This window comes from Calliphora vicina, chromosome 5, assembly GCF_958450345.1.
Source record: "Calliphora vicina chromosome 5, idCalVici1.1, whole genome shotgun sequence".
Classification (NCBI taxonomy): domain Eukaryota; kingdom Metazoa; phylum Arthropoda; class Insecta; order Diptera; family Calliphoridae; genus Calliphora; species Calliphora vicina.
Window position 1 is genome coordinate 14,512,220 of NC_088784.1, and position 23,478 is coordinate 14,535,697.

General features: G+C 27.3%; 2 protein-coding genes across 2 annotated transcripts in view; both read left to right on the plus strand.

Annotated features, from left to right (window-relative positions):
- LOC135960448 (uncharacterized) overlaps positions 1-12,489 on the plus strand; it is a 249,771-nt gene extending 237,282 nt beyond the window's left edge. Inside the window, exon 8 of the mRNA XM_065511741.1 lies at positions 10,713-12,489. Within this exon, the coding sequence (XP_065367813.1) occupies positions 10,713-12,279 (1,567 nt within the window). The 3' untranslated portion in view covers positions 12,280-12,489. The remainder of the gene's footprint in view (positions 1-10,712) is intronic.
- A 10,248-nt stretch (positions 12,490-22,737) lies between these two features.
- Positions 22,738-23,478, plus strand: LOC135959956 (putative gustatory receptor 58a). The gene has a single exon (XM_065511110.1). It carries the CDS (start codon positions 22,738-22,740, stop codon positions 23,476-23,478), a length of 741 nt encoding a protein of 246 aa, XP_065367182.1.

Here is a 23,478-nt window from a genome sequence, read left to right on the forward strand (position 1 = left end):
TTCTGCTGTTCAATTTTAATTTAATTTTAGCTTCAATCGTAGGGGTTTGTGTTGCTCAATTTTATCTTCAATCGTATGGGTTTGTGTTGCTTAATTTTAGCTTCAATTGAAGGTCTTTATGTTGTTAAATTTTAGCTTCAATCCTTGATCTTTATGTTGTCCAATTTTAGTTTCAATTGTAGCATTTATGTAGCTCAATTTTAGCTTCAATTGTAGTTCATTAGCTTCAGTCGCAGCTCTTTATGTGGCTCAATTGTTGCTTCAATCATAATTATTTTTACAGTCCTATGTTTGCTTTAATCACAGTTCTTGTTAAAGTTCAATTTTCTCATCAATTATAGTTATTTTTAAAGTGAAATTTTTCTTCATTCGTATCTCTTTATGCAGCCTAATTTTAGCTTCGTTCTCTAATTCCTTTTAAAGCCCAATTTTAGCTTCATTCATAGCTATTTATGTTGAACAATTTTAACTTTCAGCTCAGGTTGCCTGTGTTACCAAATCTCTACCCAACTTTATGTACTCAAAGTTTCACCTTAACACAATTTTCTATTAAAGAAGGAAAAGGCAAGACATAAACTAAAGCTAATAAAAAGGTTTTTATGCCTAACGCCTACAAAACTTCATCACAAGAATCTCAAATAGCAGAGGCCAACCATAAGAAATTGTAGAAGCATGCAGTCAGCAAACAGCATTCTTAGGATACAGAGAAACGTACCAAAAATTATGCTGTTACAGCACAATTTCATTTCGTTTTTATTTGCTCTACTCTATATCAGTTGCCCCCCCCCCCAAAAAAAAAAATAAAATTGAAAATATTGTACTTAGTTGTAAGGAAAAAAACAGAAATAAATGAAAAAATAGATATTTTATATATAAAATTGTATTTACGACATAAACGTGCATAACGTTATATGGCGTTTAAATGGAGTTAGAGAAATTAGGGAGGTGGCATAAGCACTTTTCTAAAAACAGTAAGAAATTTTAAGATAGAATAGAGATTTATTTGAAAATTCAATAGAAAACTTGACTCAGAATTAGTAAAAGTAGGACTTAAAACAGCTGCCTTAAATTTCTAGTTTCCAAAAAATATTCCCTTCCTTTCAATCTTTACCAACCTACTGCTTACATTCTTGCTTGAAAACGAAAAATATACCCACAAAAAAGGACTTATAACATGTCTTGCGGTATGTCCTTATAATCCATATATGTACAATACAACGACAAAATAACACAACTGCAAAAAAAAAGAAGGAACAAACCAAAAAGGAATAAAAAGAAAAGAAAAACTGCTGACACACTTATGTTGTTATGAACTTACACTGACAAGTATTAGCAACAACTACAACTGCTACCACTACATTTTATAACTCGTCATTCTTACATAAAAATGTTGGTACCTAGTCCTGGCAACATTCAACCTACAAGGAGTTTATTAAAAAATATATAGTTTAGCCTATACAAAGGACTTTACGTACATACATATGTATGTAGCTAAGCTGGTTTGTATGTAATTTTGATGTCTGTTTATGCAATGTAGTTGGGGTTTCATAACTGTAAGCTCGTTATGTTGCGACTAGAAAAACTGTAATAGTTTAACGCTGAAAATAATGATCACTTTCGGCTTAAGCATTCACATTCGTATGCAAACTTGAATATTTTTTTAGTTTTAACGGATTTAAATTACTATTTCAATTAGGAATTGCAGGAATAGTACAGTGAGTTTGATAGCAAAAGAAGTGGTAATAGTTAAAGAACTTTTTTAGTAACATTTAATCATATTTTTACGTTTTTACCTTTTAAAAATGGTGGTTTATTTCATTTAAATAAACCGTATACTTTTAATTGCAAATAAAAGCGATCAGTAGTTAAAAAATTGTAACAACTCTTTGTTTATTTGAAGTATCACAACAATTTAAATAGTCACTCTTTTTTCTAATACACACACACTTTAAAAACACATTTTATAATATAGAATACACTGGTAATACAGTTGAAGTTAATTCTAACAGCGCTTACGATATTCTGACTCACAACTTGCTGTTATTAATTATATACACAGTGCCATCTTCTAGAAGTCTATTGAATAATCTAGAATGCCCTATTTCCACAATGCTTACCTCGAGTTTTTAAAATTAGTTCACAGTTAATGTTGTCAACTTATAAGCAAAAATCATGTTTATGAAAAAAATTTGTTGGTAAAAAATGGTGAAAGACGTGTAAGTGACCTATATTCGGCTATGCCGAATCTTATATATTTTTTAATCCGAATTTTGTTACTAATAAAATTCTTTTCTCAACCATTTTTTTCACAAATAAATTAAAAAAAAGTTTTTAAAAATTTAATTTTTTTTAAAAAAAAATTAGAAAAAAATTTTAAAAATTTAAAATTTCAAAATATTTTTTAAACCGAATATTTTTACTAAAAAAATTATTTTCTCAGTCATTTTTTCACTAATAAATTAAAAAAAGTTTTTAAAAAATTTAATTTTTTTTAAAAAAAATTTTTTAAAGATTTGTTGGTCTATTTTCGATCTTTATCTGTATTACTAAGTCATTATAAAGACAATATGGATATCAAATGATAGATATTTCAAAGTCCATTTGCAACGATCTATATAAGGTAAGTTGGACCTACAATGCACGGTGGTCAATTCCGGCCAAAAATCCAAAACTTCTTTATTTCTTGATAAAAATGTTTGAGATTTAGTATTTGTATTAAGAATAACATAACCGATCGATCGATAAATATTTCGATGTTCAAATACAGGGTTTGGCCAAAAAAGCATGGACTTTCTAAAAGTATCAAAAAAATTGCATGTAAGTGGCTGAAATTTAGTCCAAAAATAAAGAATAAAATATGTGATCGAAAAAAAAAAATTGGACATTCAAATTTCGGATTTCATATACTGGGTTTGGCAAAACAATCATGGACGTTTTAAAAGTATCGAAAAAATTAGGTTATTCATCTAATGCCTGAAATTTAGTCCAAAAATGAAGAATAGCATAAGTGATTTAAAAAATGGTCTTACAAATTTTGGAATACATTATCGGACTTATCGAAAAAGTTATGTTATTCATGTAATAACATAACTGGTGTACATTTAAGAAAAACACACTTGATCCATCGAAAAAAATATTATTAATTGCATATAGGAGTTGGCCAAATAAACATTGACGTTATAAAAGTATCGATAAAAGTATGTTATTTTTGTAAATGGCTTCAATTAGGTTTATAATTAAAAATAACATAAATGATCCATTGAAAAAATGTCGAGATACAAATACATGATTTGGGCAAATCAGCATAGACGTAAATAACTCTCAAACTTACATAATTTTTGAAATTGAACAAAAAAATACCGAAAAAAAATGTGTAAAATATGAAGGCACTGAAATCGTTCTGGTTATTAGAATAGCAAAGCACTTACTCTTGATACTTTACATTATTAGATGTAATTTACACTTAACCTCTAATAGTCCCTTTTAATTTGTGGCCTTTCAAACTTTTTTTTAATTTAGTTTCTATAGATTTAAAACTAGTTCCTAATCACTTCACTTTTATATAAAAAGAACACGCAAAAACTCCCTAACAACTACGTGGAATGGTTATCTGCTAACTGTTCTATAAAAACATGTGCTAATTAGCAAAAATAAAAAAACGTTAAGGAATAAGCACAGGCTACTTCGATTCAAAAGTAAAAAAATCATATTTTTCTAATATTAAAATGACAAGAAAAAACCTTTGGCTTTACAGCACTATAAATAACCATTTAGTTACTTTATAGCCAAAATAAAAATGATTTTGTATATTATGAAGTGTTAGAAAAACTTTACCATCAAAATTTTATAAAAATTAAAAAAATCAAAAAAAAAAAATATTTTTGGCCGGAATTTACCACCGTGGGTCAAAATCTGGACAAATATTTTTTAACCCGAATTTTTTTTTAATAACAAAATTCTTTTCTCAATAATTTTGATCACTAATAAAAAATTTTAAAAAATTAGAATAAAATTTCAATTTTTTTTTTTAAATTTTGAAAAAGTTTCGAAAATTTGTTTTTTTTTTAAATTTAAAAAAAAAGAAAAGATAAACTCACTGTTTATTGTTAGAGTTTTGTTTAAGCTTTGATATTTTTACAAATAAAGCTTTAGTGTCTGTAATTCTCAAATACTCTATAGTTTTATTTGTATAATATCTTTAGTTTTTCTAAAGCCTTTTTGGGAAAAGGTTTCCTGATTATCTGGCCTAAGCAACCAGTGAAATGCGCATAGGAACTAGCTTATCCCCCAACAATAAATGTCAGTGAATTTATCAATAATTGGGAAATTTTGCACAATTCTTACTATGATAAAAATTATTTTGTTTATCTAAAAATATTTAAAATTCTTATTTTAAAGTACACAGAAAAAATTATATTTCAATTCAAACATTTATCACATATTGAACTGGTTTCAATTATTTCATAATTGAATCAAGTATTCATGTGCTTAAAAACAAAATTTTCTGATATTTTCTATTGAATTTTGTGTTTTGAATTTGATAATTTCGACAATTGAATATACAATTTTCGTTATTGGTTGAACTTTAAATACAGAAGTTATTGAATAGATAATTTTCGTAATTGAAAACACAAAAAATAACAAAAATGTGTTTTCAATTATTCAATAACTTTTGTATTTAAGGTTCAACCAATAACGAAAATTGTATATTCAATTGTCGAAATTATCAAATTCAAAACTCAAAATTCAATAGAAAATATCAGAAAATTTTGTTTTTGAGCACATGAATACTTGATTCAATTATAAAATAATTGAAACCAGTTCAATATGTGATATATATTTGAATTGGAATGGTTTAAGAAATAGTTTTTTCTGTGTATAATTTGGTAAAGGCTATATAAACTCGGAACAGCCGAATATAACTCTCTTACTTGTTTTTCACAATTTTTTTTGATGTTTTTCTTAAAGTTGTATTCTTTCCCGATTTTGTCCCATTGTAGGTCCGACTCACTATGGCGTTATATACGTCGTTGCAAAGTTCTTTGAAATATCTACCATTATTCATATTGTCGATATTAATGACTTAGTAATCCATATTTACATAGATCAAAAGTAGGTAAAAAATCGAGGTTGTCCTGGTTTTTTTCTTATATTTTAGCCATTTTTGGCCGATTTTAAATAGCAACCGAACCTGGTCTATACCAGATTATAGATGTATGAATCATGTATGTAAGTTATTTGGATGGCTACGGAAAGTTGATTTCAACATACAAACGGAGACACGGACATGGCTATATATAACGATCTATAATATGTATTTTGTGGGGAAACAAATGAAAAATATAGAATTACAAACGGAATGATAAACTTGCCACTCTTGATGAAGGGTATAAATAAAAAGATTTTAAGAAAAATATTAAAAACAATTTTTGGTGGAAAAATAGGATTGATTTCTTTTGGATAGAAAAAAAAAATTTCGTAAAAAAAAATTGTTGGTGGAAATAAATTTGGTGAAAAAAGGAGAGAAAACGAAAAAGCAATTTGTTTTTTAATTTTGTTGAAAATATTTTTCGTGAACTTTTTTTTTAATTTTGGGTTCGTTTTAGTTTTTTGCATATCTCAGACATTTGAGGACCGGTTTTCTTAATTTTAAATATTACTCTATATGTATATATGAAATTTTTTCCCAAACAGATTCTGTACAGCCGACTACATCTATCTTACTTGTTTAATTTTAATTTTAGCTTCAATCGTAGTGCTTCATCAATTCGAATTTCAGCTTCGATGGTTGTTCTTTTAAAGGTCAAATTTTATTTTTATTAAGCTTCAATCTAGTTATTTCTATCGTAGTTCTTTTGAAACACAAATATTAACTTCAATCGTAATTCATTTTGAACATAAATTTTAGCTTCTATCGTAGTTCATTTTGAACTCAAATATTACCTTCAATGGTAATTATTTTGAAAAACAAAAGTCCTAATTCTAGCTTCGATTGTAGGTCCTTTTGCAATCCTATATAAGCTACAATTGTAGGCACTTATGTAGGAGTTTTCTAGCTTTAGATATTAACTTTATTCATAGGTTTTTATATAATCCTTCCTAGTTTCATTCGTATTTTTTGAGTAAGTCCTATTTTAGATTTGATCGTAGTCCTTTTCTAGCTTCAATTGTAGGCTTTATGGAAGTCTTATTTGCAATCCTATACTAACGTCAATTGCAGATCTTTATGTCGTCCTTTTCCTGCTTCAATCGTAGGCCTTATAGAAATCCTATTATAATTTCAATTTTAGGTATTTATGTAGCCCAATTATATCTGCAATTATAGGGGTTTATGTAGATATATTTCATTGTAGTTATATTTAATGTAGTTATATTTTTGTTTAGATATTGTAATATATAAATCATAGTGAAGCATACTTAATCCAAGTATTTGATTTATCTAATATATAAAAATGTGATTTTCATTTCAAAATTACTTTAGCAAATTTATGACTCTTCATACAAATTTCCAATAGGTATGTAAGTATTTATGTTGTATGTTATCACCTGAAAGCTTAGCATCATAACGATGTGAATGAAGGAAGCTTAAGAGTTGTGTAATTTTTTGGGGGAAATACTATTTGCTAAAAAAAATCCATTTCATATTTTTTTTTTCAGAGCTGCAGTTGTTATTCGTTATTTGTTTGTAACACTTACATAAAACACAAACACATAAAGGCAGGGATGTATGAAGGATTAAGAAGGGGAGAAAGAAAATTAGAAATAGAAAATAACTTTAGAATATACTTTGGAGTAGACTCAAGAATAGACTAGAGACTATAGACTAAATAATAGATTAGAAAATAGACTTGTCAATAGACTAGACAGTATACTAGATAATAGACTAGTTTAGACTAGACATTAGACTAGCTAATAGACTAGTTTAGATTAGATAATAGACCAGATATTAGACTAGGTTAGACTAGACAATATACTAAACAATAGACTAGACAATGACTAGGTAGACTAGACAATTGACTAGATAATAGACTAGACAATATACTATAAAACAGACTAGACAATAGACTAAAAAACAGACTAGACAATAGACTAGATTAGACTAGACAATAGACTATAAAACAGACTAGAAAATAGACTAGGCAATAGACTATAAAACATACTAGACAATAGACTAGAAAACAGATTAGATAATAGAAAAGACAATAGACTAGACAATACCCTAGACAATAGTCTAGACAATAGACTAGAAAACAGACTAGACAATAGACTAGATTAGACTAGACAATAGACTATAAAATAGACTAGACAATAGACTAGACAATAGACTAGACAATAGACTAGACAATAGACTAGACAATAGACTAGATAATAGACTAGACAATAGACTAGACAATAGACTAGACAATAGACTAGACAATAGACTAGACAATAGACTAGACAATAGACTAGACAATGACTAGGTAGACTAGACAATTGACTAGACAATAGACTAGACAATAGTCTAGACAATAGATTAGAAAACAGACTAGACAATAGACTAGACAATGACTAGGTAGACTAGACAATTGAATAGACAATAAACTAGACAATATACTATAAAACAGACTAGACAATAGACTAAAAAACAGACTAGACAATAGACTAGATTGGACTAGACAATAGACTATAAAACAGACTAGAAAATAGACTAGACAATAGACTATAAAACAGACTAGACAATAGACTAGAAAACAGATTAGATAATAGAAAAGACAATAGACTAGACAATAGACTAGAAAACAGACTAGACAATAGACTAGATTAGACTAGACAATAGACTATAAAACAGACTAGAAAATAGACTAGGCAATAGACTATAAAACATACTAGACAATAGACTAGAAAACAGATTAGATAATAGAAAAGACAATAGACTAGACAATACCCTAGACAATAGTCTAGACAATAGACTAGAAAACAGACTAGACAATAGACTAGATTAGACTAGACAATAGACTATAAAATAGACTAGACAATAGACTAGACAATAGACTAGACAATAGACTAGACAATAGACTAGACAATAGACTAGACAATAGACTAGACAATAGACTAGACAATAGACTAGACAATGACTAGGTAGACTAGACAATTGACTAGACAATAGTCTAGACAATAGATTAGAAAACAGACTAGACAATAGACTAGACAATGACTAGGTAGACTAGACAATTGACTAGACAATAAACTAGACAATATACTATAAAACAGACTAGACAATAGACTAGAAAACAGATTAGATAATAGAAAAGACAATAGACTAGACAATAGACTAGAAAACAGACTAGACAATAGACTAGACAATAGACTAGACAATAGACTAGACAATAGACTAGACAATAGACTAGACAATAGACTAGACAATAGACTAGACAATAGACTAGACAGTAGACTAGAAAACAGACCAGATAATAGACTAGATTAGACTAGACAATAGACTAGATAATAAACCAGAAAATAGACTAGTTTAGACTAGACAATAGACCAGAAAATAGGCTAGAAAATTGGATATTGGACTAGACAATAGACTAAATAATAGACTAGACAATAGACTAGAAAACAGATTAGACAATATATCAGACAATAGACTAGATATTAAGCTAGACAATAGGGCAGCAAATAGACTAGTTTATAGATTTATTTTAAACTTTAGATTATTCTGTCAAAGTCCCATAGACTTCAGTTTCAGATTTATATTTATCAAGGACCGTAACGGTTATAAGTGATATCAAAAAAGTTATTTTATAACAGTTATTTTGTTACTTTAAACATAAAAATCCATCTAAAACAGTTATTATTCAACGTAAAAATAAAAGTTCGCATGAAACTCTTAAAAAAGGAGTTTTAAATAGCCGTCATAAAAAAACTCTTTAGAGGAGTTTTATTTTTGCCGTCAGAAAAAATCTCATTTGAGGAGTTTTATTTTTTCATTTGAGGAGTTTTATTTTTCCCGTCAGAAAATAAAACTCTTTTCGTTTATTTTCTACTTTTCCCATCAGAAAAGAAACTCATTGAGAAGCTTCAGTTTTGCCGTCATAAAAAAAACTCTTTAGAGGAGTTTTATTTTTGCCGCCAGAAAATAAAACTCACTTTAAGTAAATAGACACCTAAAGCGTACCTGCCGCTGTTCAGATCATTACAATTTTTAAAGACTCTTGCATTGCAATTTTATAAATTGTCATTAAAAGTGGAATTTTAATTTGTTATTGTTTGATTAATATTATGAAATTGTTGTTTTTTTTTTAAACAAATAAATTACTACAAACATAATATCAGATAGACTCAGTAAAGAAAGATATTGAAAAAGGTAGAAAATATAGGAAAAGAGTTTTATTTTCTGGCGGAAAAAATAAAACTCCTCAAATGAGTTTTATTTTATGACGGGAAAAATAAAACTCCTCAAATGAGTTTTATTTTAGGGCGGAAAAATAAAGCTCCTCAAATGATTTTTTTTTTCTGACGGGAAAAGTAGAAAATAATCGAAAAGAGTTTTATTTTCTGACGGAAAAAATAAAACTCCTCAAATGAGTTTTATTTTATGACGGGAAAAATAAAACTCCTCAAATGAGATTTTTTTTTCTAACGGAAAAAATAAAACTCCGCAAATGAGATTTTGTCCTGATGGGAAAAGTAGAAAATAAACGAAAAGAGTTTTATTTTCTGACTAAAAAAATACAGCTCCTCAAATGACTTTTATTTTAGACGGAAAAAATAAAACTCCTCAAATGAGATTTTTTTCTGACGGGAAAAATATTTTTTTCTGACTTTATTATTTAATAAAGCTCCTCAAATGAGTATTTTTTTCTGACGGGAAAAGTAGAAAATAAACGAAAAGAGTTTTATTTTCTGACGAAAAAAATAAAACTCCTCAAAAGACTGTTATTTTAGACGGAAAAAATAAAACTCCTCAAATGAGATCTTTTTCTGACGGGAAAAATATTTTTTTCATGCGGAAAAAAAGAAAATTCCTCAAATGAGTTTTATTTTATGACGGAAAAATAGAGTTTTTTTTTGACGAGAAAAGTAGAAAATAAACGAAAAGATTTTTATTTTCTGATGGGAAAAATACCACTCCTCCAATGAGATTTTTTTCTGACTTGAAAAATAAAACTCTTCAAATGAGTTTTTTGTTAAGGATTTTTTGTTAGAAAGTTTTTGATTTCAAATTATCTAGATAACCGTTATCTACGGTCCTTGCTATTTATTACTTTTACTCTTTAAACCCGCCCCTGTTGGCAATACAATTTCCCTGTTATTTTTACTGTGTCACTTGGGTTTGTTTGGTTTAGGTTTGTTTTCCTTTTTTGAGTTTTAGGGCTTTTGCTTTCTTGTTGTAACCAGGATGAGTGTTAAATAAGCAAAGGATGAGATTATATTTTCCAGTTTACTATTACAGTAAAAAGGATACGTTTTTCTAACATTTTTTTTTACTTAGTTTTTTGGTTGGGAATTATGTTGGCTCTCTGCCAGTTTTGTTAGGCTGGGATTCATTTCAATTTTTGTTATAAACGAGAATGTGGTAATACATGTTTGAGGTTTTTTTTGAGGTGCAAAAATAAATCCCTAAAAAAAACTACAACGTATTTATATGATTAGATTAGTAGAAACATATTTTAGGTTTTGTTTTAAATAAGATTTTTATTTAAACATAATTTTTCTTTTTTTCTTTACAGTTTTCGCATCAACCGCATAGAATCGCCCATACTCAAATACGATGGAGACTGTGGTGAGTCTCTGACCATTTACGATAGCGATCATGCTGATCCGGCACGCATTATCAAAACCTTCTGTGATACCTTTTCCCGGCCCATGGAGAAAGTGGACTTTGTCAGCACCAGCCAGTCGCTGTTTGTACAATTTGAATCGAAAACTGGTTCTTATAGTGGCAGCTCTTTGTATTACTGGGCCCACTATGATTTCTTCAATAACACTCGCTTTGGCGATCCAGTACCCAATACCTTGTGTGATGAGGTCATGTATGCCTGGAAACACCCGGGCGGTAAAATACGTTCGCCCATGAACTCTTTAATATTCAAGCGCACCGGGGGTTCGGATGTCCGCTGTCAATATAAATTTGTTACCGATCGTAGACTTTATGCCCGTGCCGTTATTGAGGTGAACTCGGTGATGTTTAAGGAATTGCCCTACAACAATAATGCCTGCACTAGATGTCATGAGGAGAGAGTTGATAAGCTGGTTATTTGGGAGGAGAGAGAAAAGTTTCAAAATAATTTGGCCTGTTTCTGTGACAATATACCACGGCCTGTAAGGGTTATCTCGTCGGCCGATCAAATGAATTTGGAAATGATAGTGCAGGGACAACATGCCATAACCTCGTATTTTAAGAATCCCAATCCTTTGTTTGAAGCCTCCTATGAGTTTGCCCATGGTCCCTTGTGTGGACCCATTACTTTAGGGCCCTCACCCGATGGCGAACTGGTGTATCCTTTCAAGAAAGCCTTGGCTTTGGTTACAGGACCCATGGGAGCCCAGCCAGAACATCATTACAGGCGCGAGAAATGCATTTGGGAATTGAAAGTGGCCTCGCAAAGAGATTTATGGCTTAATTTGGAAAAGGCCCGCTTTGGAGATCGTACCTGTGACAGTGCTAAAATAGAAGTCTATCTGGCTGGCAGGCTAGAGCCTCGTTTCATCATCTGTCCGGAGAATGTGTCTTTAGCACGCGACTTACCCATACTTTCCACTGCCGATTTGGGAGCATTGGGAACCGATCAAGAGCCTTTACCCGTACTCATACAATACACAGGAGATGGCCAGCCGGGCAAGAATATCTTTCGCCTGGTATGGACTGAACTATTCCATTTACCCCGCAATCCAGATGGCAGTTTGGCGGCCTCTTTACTGCAGGACAATGACTGCAGCTTCAAGTGTCCTGGCAATTCTCACATATGCCTACCCCGCCACCTGGTATGCGATGGCATACAGAATTGTCCCAATGTCTCTCACACCTCCTCCTTAGAAGACTTAACCCAACACATACAATGGAATCTAGAGCAATTTGATTTGTGGCACGAACACAAAGACAAAGAACACTTAATGAATGCCATTTTAGATGATGAATCCTCCTTGATTTGTATGAAAGCTTACACCCGCAAATTATCATATGCAGAGATTACCTTTTTCGCCACCATCTCGCTGGCGATAATTGTCTTAATCATTTTAATTTTACGACTCATGTGTAGAGGTTCTAAACACAAGGATGCTTCCGTAAATTATTAAAAGTGGAAAACAACAAATAGAAAATAGAAAAAACACTTGGAAACATATACACACGAATTTGTTGAACATTTTCTCAAAACAAAAGTTATTTAGTGAATAGTATACAAAAAAAATCTTGGGTTTTAATTTAAATTTTAGTATAGAAATATAAACAACAAAATCACAAACACCAACACTTGTACACAATTTATTTAAATTCTAGCTAAAACCAAATGCAATAGACAAAAAACTGTAGGCACACCTAAGCAATTTTAAATATTTTTTTTAAAATTCAACAAAAAAACAGCCGATTTAAGGAAATAATTTAATAGACATGGCATATGAAATTAATTAATAATTTTTTTTTTAAATTTTAAGTTTTTAAAAAAGTAGTATTTTTTTCTTTTTTTTTAAAAAAAAGTGTAATTTGGTACTTTTAATTAACAAAAACATATTTGAATTTCTTAAAAATGTTTTAAATTTCAAAATAATAAATATTTAAATGGATTTTGCAAGATTTTTTTAAAAAAGTAGTATTTTAAGTACTTTTTATTTTTTTGCCAAAATATAATAAAATGTTTAAAATTTCAAAATAGTGAACATTTGGAAGGATTTTACAACATTTCTATGGTTTTTTAAAAAAGTAGTATTTTAAGTACTTTTTGAAAAAAGCGTAATTTACCTATTTTAGGATGAAATAAATGTATCATAATCAGTAACTTAAATTACTGTAACTTAAATGCTGATATTTAAATATAATATTTCAAAATTTTGTTGTAGTTTTTAAATAGTACTTTTTTTCAAAAAAGTACTTTATGCTAAAAAAAAGTTCTAAGTTACTAAACTTATTCTGATGTGGATTGTTTTTAGTAATTAAGATTCGTTTTGAAAATAGTAGTATTTTCAGTACTTTTTTATTATTATGATTTTTTTTTTGCAAAATATAATAAAATGGTTAAAATTTCAAAATAGTGAACATTTGGATGGATTTTACAACATTTCTATGGTTTTTTAAAAAAGTAGTATTTTAAGTACTTTTTGAAAAAAAGCGTAAATTACCTATTTTAGGATAAAATAAATGTTTCATAATCAGTAACTTAAATTACTGAATATGAAAATACTGATATTTTTATAAAATTTAGTTTTAGTTTTTAAATAGTACTTTTTTAAAAAAGTACTTTATGCTAAAAAAATGTTTTAAGTAACTAAACTTATTCTGATGTGAATTGTTTTTAATAATTTAGATTCGTTTTAAAAATAGTAGTATTTTCGGTATCTTTGACTTTTGACCTTTTTTTGCAAAAATATAATAAAATATGATTGTAACTAAAAAAATTAAGCAGTTATATGTATTTTTTTTAAGATTTTGAGATTTTTTAAAAAGGTAGTATTTTAATACTTTTTGCAAAATAAGTGTATATTGGTGAATTTAAGTAACAAAACATTTAAAAATATACTATACATATTTATACTGAAAATTTACATTGATTTTTTAGAATTTTCAAAGTTTTTTTTAAAAAAGTAGTATTTTAAGTACTTTTTGAAAATAATTGTAATTTGCCTATTTTAGACAAGAAAACGATTAGGATTATTTAATTTTAATTACCTAATATGAAAATATAAAAAATATTACAAGATTTTGCAGAATTTTGATAATTTTTTTAAATAGTACTATTTCAAAAAAGTAAATTTTTTCAAAAAGTCATTTCAAAAATTTTTTAAATCTGAAAATACTTTTAATATTTATTGATTTCGGATGATTTAATTTGGTAGTAAATAGTAGTATTTTTATTATTTTTTTAAGTTTTTAAATTTTTTGTGCCAAATATAACAAAGCATGAATGGAAATAAAAAAATTAAATACTCATGAGATTTTTTAAAGATTTTTTAGAATTTGAAAAAAGATTTTTTTATTTATTACCTTTTAGTACTAAATGTAATAATAAATTGAGTTTAAAAAGTAACAATTTGAAATAAATTTTGACGAATTTAATGTTTTTTCAAAACATAGTACATATTTATAGTACTTTTTTCAAATTCAACTTCTTAGTATCAAATGTAATAAAAATGAGATAAGCCTGATTTGAGTTTAAACATGTAAAAATGTGTATTAAATTTTGACAATTTGAATGTTTTTGCAAAAAGTAGTATTTTAGTACCAAATATATAATAAAAATCCGATAAGTATGAAGAAAATTAAATTATTAATTAAATTTTTACAAATTTTATGCTTTCTAAAAAAGTAATATTTTAAGTACTTTTTGAAATAAGCGAATCTTGTGTGTTTTTCCAAATTTTTAAAAAGTACTTTTTGTAATACTTTTTTATTATTTTTTCTCTGCAAAATACTGATATTTTTATAAAATTTAGTTGTAGTTTTTAAATAGTACTTTTTCAAAAAAGTACTTTATGCTAAAAAAAAGTTTTAAGTGACTAAACTTATTCTGATGTGGTTTGTTTTTGATAATTTAGATTCGTTTTAAAAATAGTAGTATTTTCAGTACTTCTTAATTATAATGACTTTTTTTTGCCAAAATATAGTAAAATGGTTAAAAACTGTTTTCAAATTCAACATAAGCCTGATTTGAGTTTAAACATATAAAAATGTGTATTACATTTTCATAATTTGGATGTTTTTGCAAAAAGTAGTATTTTAGTACTATTTGGAAATTTCTAAGTTTTTAGTACCAAATGTAATAAAAATCCGATAAGTATGAAGAAAATTAAATTATTAATTAAATTTTCACGAATTTTATGCTTTCTGAAAAAGTAATATTTTCAGTACTTTTTGAAATAAGCGAATCTTGAGTATTTTTCCAAATTTTTAAAAAGTACTTTTTGTAATACTTTTTTAAATGTTAGTTTTTCATTATTTTTACTCTGCTAAATAGTTTTTACAATTTCATATTTTTTTACATATTTTCAAAAAATTCGAATTTTAAAAAAGCACTTTTTGCCTACAATTTTGAAATTAAATTTATTAATTTTTCACAGTTTTTATATTAAACGAATTATATATTCTGGTACATTTCTAGCAAACAAATTGTAGAATCTTGAGAATTTTCACTCATATATACCCTTCACCTTCGTGAGAAGGGTATATATAAGTTTGTCATTCCGTTTGTAATTTTCATTTCCGACCCTATAAAGTATATATATTCTGGATCCTTATAGATAGCGGAGTCGATTAAGCCATGTCCGTCTGTTAAAATCAATTTTCTGAAGACCCCAGATATCTTCGGGATCCAAATCTTCAACAATTCTGTCAGACATGCTTTCGAGAATTTTGCTATTTAAAATCAGCAAAATCGGTCCACAAATGGCTGAGATATGAGGAAAAAACCAAGACAACCTCGATTTTTGACCTATTTTTGACCTATATCTGGATTACTAAGACATTAATATAGACAATATGGATATCTAATGATAGATATTTGAAAGACATTTGCAACGACATATATAAGACCATAGTAAGTTGGACCTACAATGGGTTAAAATCGGAAAAAAAATTTTAAACCGAATTTTTTTTTCAAAAAAAAAAAAATTTTAAATTTAAAAAAAAAAAAATTTAAATTTAAAAAAATTTAAAAATTTTAAATAATCGAAAAAAAATTTTTTTCCAAAAAATGAAAAAAACAACTGGAAAAAAATTAAATTTTGTTTACCTAAAATATTTAAAATTTTGAAGTATAATTTGGTGAAGGGTATATAAGATTCGGCACAGCCGAATATAGCACTCTTACTTGTTTTTTTACTAATTTTTAGAAAAATATTTACAAAAACTGCAGAATTTGTTACAGTTTTTCTTAATTATTTTTGCAAAAGGTCAAAATTTTTTAAAATATACTACTATTTTTAAATTAAATCTTTTTATAAGCTACTACTATTTTAAAATTAAAGATATTTTTATTTTCTTAAAATATATTATTAATAAATTATTTATTCTGGTGTTGTTCAATTAAAATTTTATAAACGTACTTTTTTTACTACTAATTTTATATAATTATTTTTTAGTAGTTTTTCTTCAAAATATTGAAAAATGTTATATTCCTATAATATTTACATTATTTTTGCAAAAACTTTAATATTTTTAAAAAATACTACCATTTTAAATTAAAGATATTAATTTTTTTCAAACTAATTATTTATTTTGATCAATTTTCAGTAAAACAAATTTATCAAAAAGTTAAAAAAAAATACAAAATTAATTTTTTTTTGTTAAGAATTTTTATAATTTTTGAAAAAGTCCTGCAAATTCAATATTGTTACAGTTTTAAAAATTTTTTTTTTAAATATTTTGAAAAAATTTTGATTTTTTTTTAAAATACTACTATTTTTAAATTAAAGATTTTATTAATTTTTCACAACATATTAAACAAACTATTTATTGTGGTTATTTTTCAATAAAATAAATTTAATTTGTTAAAGTATTTTTTCTACTACTATTTTTATATAATAATTTTTAGTAGTTTTTCTGCAAAATATGGAGAAAACGTCATATTTTGTTATAGTTTTCTATAATTTCTACATATTTTGCCAAAAATTAAAATTTTTCAAAAAAGTACTTTTTTACTACTATTTTAAATTAGGGATTTTCGTATATTTGTGGGGTAAAAATAATATTGAAATTTCTTTTTCTACTACTATTTTTTTTTGGAAAATATTTAAAAATGTCATATTTGATGATATTTTTTCACAATATATTAAACAAATTATTTATTTAGGTTAAAAATAATAATAATTTTGTTATTTGCTAAAATTTGTAAAAATGTACTCTTTTACTACTATTTTTTATATTATTTTTTTTACTTTTCCCAATATATTAAACTAGTTATTCATTCTGAAATATTTTCTTAATTTTGTAAACATTTTTGAAAAAAGTACCAATTAAATGGTAGTGAAATTGTAGGCAAAATTTTAAAAATGTATCTTTTAAGGCTTCTAATTTTAATGTTATTTAAATTGTAATCATATTTAGAAAATTTGAAAAAAAACTAATTTTTCTACTACCTTTCTGTAATTGTGTTTTTTAAAGACTTTAATTTGTTTATAAAATAAATCCTTAAATGTTCAATTTATTTCGCAATTGCTCCAATATGAACTGAATCCTGGTATTAAACTTTCAAGCTTATTTTAATTACATGCCACTAATATTTAATTTTAACTCCAAAATATACTTCCCCGCTGTTCAAGTTAATAAAAAATATACACTCTGACACAATTTAAGAAGCAAAAACAAACGTAACTTTTAAAAAGTTAGATTTAGTATTTAGTTCACATATTATGACACTCACAAATATAAAGCTTAAACGAAAAAGCTTCCCTTACAATTAAGTTCCCTCTTTCTCTCTATTTAACTTTAAATTAAAAAATTCTAAATGTTTTGGTAACAATTAAAACACACACAAAGACATTAAGAAAAATTTAAACTTTTGACAAAGTGAATTGTAAAACACAAAAATAATAAGAATAATAATAAATAAATAATAAAAAACAAATATTTAACAAGGAATTATAAAAAAATATTTAAATAAAAGAAATAGTAACAAAATTTAAAGAAAATGCCATATTTTTTGCACAAAATAAATGAAAAACAAATAAATAATAAAAAGAAAATATTTTAATAAATAGTTTTTATGGAAAATAAATAATAATAAACAAATTCTAAAGAAAAACAAAGAAAAAAACCCCATAAGAAAAATTGAGAAGAAAAATAGAATCTCACAAAAACACAGAAACAATACTGGTATGTATGTAAAAAGAAAAACCTCTTCAATTTAAAGAAGAATGACAACAAAAAATAATAAATAATAAATTAAAAATAAATAGAAATAGATTGTATTGTATTGTACACTTAGTTTTTAAAAGGAGAAAAAAGTGTAGCTATGTAAACATTATACTAGTAAATAAATGAAATATTATGTAAATGTAAGATTGTATGCATTTAGAGACAAAAACAAACAAAAAAACATTGAAAATGGAAAATAATAAAAAAATAAATACCTGAAAATGTATTAAATAAATTGTTTTTAATTCAATTACTTTGCTGTTATATAGAAGAAAAGGGTAAGTAAATCATGCAAAATCTCTTAAGTTGCTAACAATTATATTTAAAAGCTTTTGCAAGTGTGAAATTTACTGAAAATAAAACTGAATGAGCAGAAATTAAATAAAGCTTTCAAGAGCTTTTAGTTTTATGTAGCAAATTAAGTGGAAATACTAAGGATTTAATAAGCTTTTAGTTTTAAGAACTAAATTTAGTAGAAATATTAAGGATTTTGTGAATTTTAAAATTGTGGAAAAAAATATTAACAATTAAGGGAAAATTTACAAAAAGCTTTCTCAAAAATGTTGCTCTCATGAACCTTAATAAGCAATTAAAATAAGATTACTGAGTTTAAAATATTCTTAACAAAAATTAGCGAAAAGTTGGCAACAAAATAAGAAAACCGTTCTAGAGCTTTTAATATTACGAAGCTAATTCAAAAAAGTTTTAACAAAATTTAATAAAAAATAAAGAAAATAAAAAAGCTTTCATAAGTTTCCTCCCAGATGGTATAAAATTTTGTAGGCAGTAATGTAAAAAAAGCTTTAATTTTTTCTATTTCATGGAAATAAGAAATATTTATTCTGTATTTTACGTATTCTAAGCAAATTTAATAAATTGGTAGAAATAAAAAAGTTTTTATGAGTTGATAAGATAATTTTAAAGAAATTGCGAAAATGCTTAGAAAAGCATTAAAAAACATTAGCTTTTAGTCATATGAACTAAATGATCCAATAATGATAAGGAATTAATATATTTTTCTACAATAAACTGAATTAATATAAAGTCAGTAAAAATCAAGTAAGAGAGCTATATTCGGCTGTGCCGAATCTTATACACAAAATTATACTTCAAAATAAAAATTTTAAATATTATTAGGTAAACAAAATTTAATTTTTCTAAAGTTTTTTTTTTCATTTTTTGGAAACAAAATTAATTTTTTTTGTGATTTTTTGGAAAATATTTTTTTTTAAATTTAAAATTTTTTTTTGTTTTTTAAATTTTTTTTTTTTAAATTTAGCGAAAAAAAACTTTTGGTGAAAAAAATTCGGGTTAAAAAATATTTTTTTCCGATTTTGACCCATTGCAGGTCCAACTATGGCAATACCATGGTCCTATATATACGTCGTTGCAAAGGTCTTTTAAATATCTATCATTAGATATCCTATTGTCTATATTAATGACTTAGTAATTCATATATAGGTCAAAAATAGGTCAAATATCGATGTTGTCCTGGTTTTTTCCTTATATCTCAGCCATTTGTGGACCGATTTTCTCGGAAGAATTCCGCAGATATTGATGTATGAATCGTATATGTAAGACAGAAAGACAGGCAGACAGACGGACGGACATGTCTTAATTGACTCCGCTATATATAAGGATCCAGAATATATATACTTTATAGGGTCGGAAAATTATATTGTGGAAATTACAAACAAAAGCTTTAAAAAAGACTTGACTTTTTAACAAATTAAATTAGTGCAAGTTTGTGGAAAAAAAACTAAGAAAAGCTTTTAAGAGCTTTTCCCAAAATTAACTATTGATAGAACTGATTGTGTTCAAGATTTTCGTGCGTACCTACCCATAGGGCCTAACCGCACGGTACTCCCAACACCGGATAGAAACATGCGTCTATCACCGCCATTGAGCGCCTCGCCAAAGAACGCTCAATTTGCAAATTCTCACACAAAGATTGCACGGATCATTGCATAAACCCCTTGCTCGAAAGCTCGGGCTATCTAATCCCTGCCATCCATAGCTAGCTAATCAACTAACAAGTCCTGGACAATTATCAGAACAGCAACATCCGGCCTGGTAATCCAGTCCGATGATCTCTGACTTCAAAAGCTCCCGACCGATAAAAGTCAGAGTGTGCCACTATAATGCACACTTCAGACCTCGATCAGGAACCAAGCCCAACGATCAGTACATCACGGATGCTACTATCCCAACACATTTCCTGAGCACAAACGCTAGTAGTTAGCTGCTATTTTCAATGGCTCTGTTGTCCTCGGCAACAGCACCCAGAAGATTCATTTGGTGCACCGAAGTTCGTCACTAGCCCGAACATCAGTACTTTAACCAACGATCTTCTTCCCGCGATTTTGGGTTTAAACCACAGCCAGCTCGACATCACCCTAAGTGACCAAACCAACGATCCTACAGGACCGCAGTCCTGGGGCAAAAGGATCCCCGAGCTACTAGATAAGACTCTAGTCAGCTGCGAATTTAAAAGAATTAAATTCTCACCAGGAATGAGACCCGTGCGTCTAGGAGCCCCGGTTTCGCTCCATATTTTCCCTCGAAGCACAACACCAAGGTCTGGAGCTAACCAAGATGCTTATCCGTACCCCGAGGGGAACTATTGATAGAACAGCTTTTATAAGTGGAGAGTTAAAGTAATAGAAAATAAGCAGATTAATAAAATGTGAAGAAAAAACATGTAAGAGAGCTATATTCGCCGAATCTTATATACCCTTTCAAGTTCAATAGTTCAAAATACAAATTTTAAATATTTTTAGGAAAACAAATTTTTTTTTTCAAAAGTTTTTTTGGTTTTTTTTGAAAAAATGTTTTCGAATTGTTATTTTTTTTAAATTTTTATTTTTTATATTAAAAAAAAAAAAATTTTTTTTTTGTGAAAAAAAAAATTCGGGTAAAAAAATTTTTGGTTTTTAAAATTTTTTTTTTGGTAAAAAAAAAAACGGGTTAAAAAATATTATTTCCGATTTTGATTCATTGCAGGTCCAACATACTATGGTGGAAGGTTATAATAAAAAAGCTTTCATGAGCTTTTAGTTTTATGAACAAAATCGGATAAAAAACACACATTTAAATTAATTTGTATAAAAAAAAATTTGGAAAAAATGAAACAAAAAGCTTTATTATCTTTTCAACAAATTAACTAGTGATAAAAAAGCTTTTATAAGTGGAAAGTTAAAGTAATACAAAATAGGAAAACAAATTAAGAAAGACTATCATAAGCATTTAGTTTTATGGCTAGATTAATAAAATGTAAAAAAATATAAAAAACCATTTAGTTTAGTTTACGCAGATAAAAGCTTTTGTGAGCTTTACACCAAATTAACTAGTACTTGAAAGCTTTTATAAGTGGAAAGCAAAAGTAATACAAAATTGGGAAAGAAATTAAGAAAAGCTATTGTTACGTTTTAACCTTTTCAAAACGTTTGGTTTATTTCCTTTAAATAAACCGGATACTTTTGATTACAAATAAAAGCCGTTTATTTGTTTAAAAATTGTAACAACTCTTTATTTATTCAAAATGTACAACAACCACAGAATTAAATAGCCACTCAATGTTTTTTATACACGTTTATAAATTCTCAGAAATACAGACACAATTTATAATGTACACGAATTTACTTGAAAAACACAACACACTTTAAGGCACTCAGTTGATGTTTATTCGAAAAGCGTCTTTGATAAACTCACTCACGACTGCAACCTCTGCCACTATTTATAACACTGCATTACCATCTTGAAAGCTCTATTTCTACAATGTTCTTTAAGTGAATACTCGAATTCGAATATACGGTCGCAGCAAACAGCGTTGCCAACTTACGATCAATGGTCACCTGAAAGCTTTTATTTGATAATGCCCACAGATATGTTACAGTTTGCTATTACAGCACTGTTATTTGAAAGCATTATGCTACTTTTAAATCAGCCCTTAAAATCGTTATATTTGAATTCAAGTAAAATTTCGTAACACTATTATAAGTTTTTATTTTTATTAGATAAATCAGGTGAATATAAAAAACCTTTCATGATTTCTGATTTAAATCCATATAAGAATAGCATTAAGAAAGCTTTTGCAGTTGTAAAAAACAAATATAATAAAAATATAATACGATTTAAAAATAAATATAAAAGCTTTCATATATTTAAGAAAATGTCTTAAAACATTTAATTCAAAAAAGCTTTTAGCTATGTATATATTACTGTATTATAACAAAATATTACTTACAATTACAACACAATTAATGCTTCTAAGCTAATTAAACAAATTAGTATGAATTATAGAGCAGTTATAGTTTATTTTTTACAATATTAATGTTTAATCAATAAACAATAACTAGATATTAATCTTCTACAAAATATCAAAATAAAATGCAGGCCACTGTTTTAGCATAATTATTAACATTTAGTTAAGAAATTACATTACAAAATGTCACTACATTTAATAGAATTGTTATACAATGGCATTTTCAAAATAATATATTTTTATTGCCTGATATTGGGCATAATACCGGGTGTCTATGATTGGCAAAAACATAAGTTCAAAGTAACTAAACTGTATCTCATCTTCAGTGCCTGTATACAATTAACTTTTGTGGGCTTAACACCGCTGACTTCACCTTTTATGCTGCCGAAAAATACTTACAAGTATTTGGCTGGAAAGACTAGGTGTCATGGATTTATGTGACATGTATAATAGATTTTTGCACAAGTATCATGATTTCTTAAAAAGTATTCGCTGTAATATTGAGAATGCTTTCAAGAAGGAAGAGAAACGTTTGAAAAAACTCATGATTTATAAATTTATTTCGTTACACTTGCATGCCTTTGCCATTTCCTCTATGTATATGGAAATGCAAGAAAATCCTGACCGGGGCTATTATATTATGGTCGCCCTAAACACAATGCAAGGTCTTTATCTTTTGACGGCCAATTTACAATTTATGTTGGTGTTATGTCAAATGAATTTAAGATTTTCCTATATCAATCTTTCTCTAGAAGCGTTGCAGCATGAAAAGTTCCCAGCCAACGATTTATTGAATTATTATTTAATTTTGTATAAAATGCATATGGAATGTTTTCAAATGGCACGTTTAGTTCTGAAGTCTAGTAAAACGGTGACTTTTTTTATGCTGCTGAAAATTTTCACCACCAACATTATAATATTGTATCATGCGGTATTGGTGATAATGAGCACTTTACATTCGAATAATACGGGAAATTTGATTGGTACTTTGTGTATAGTGAACTTTTACTGGGACACTTTACTGATAACTACGGCCATTGATCAGGTTTTGGCTTCGTGTAATCGGACGGCATCAATATTACAAGCAACTTGCTTTGAATTGAGGCGGCGAGAGGATCTAGAGATGTTTGCAAAATTAACGCAATTGGTAAGTAATGAAAATCATTAA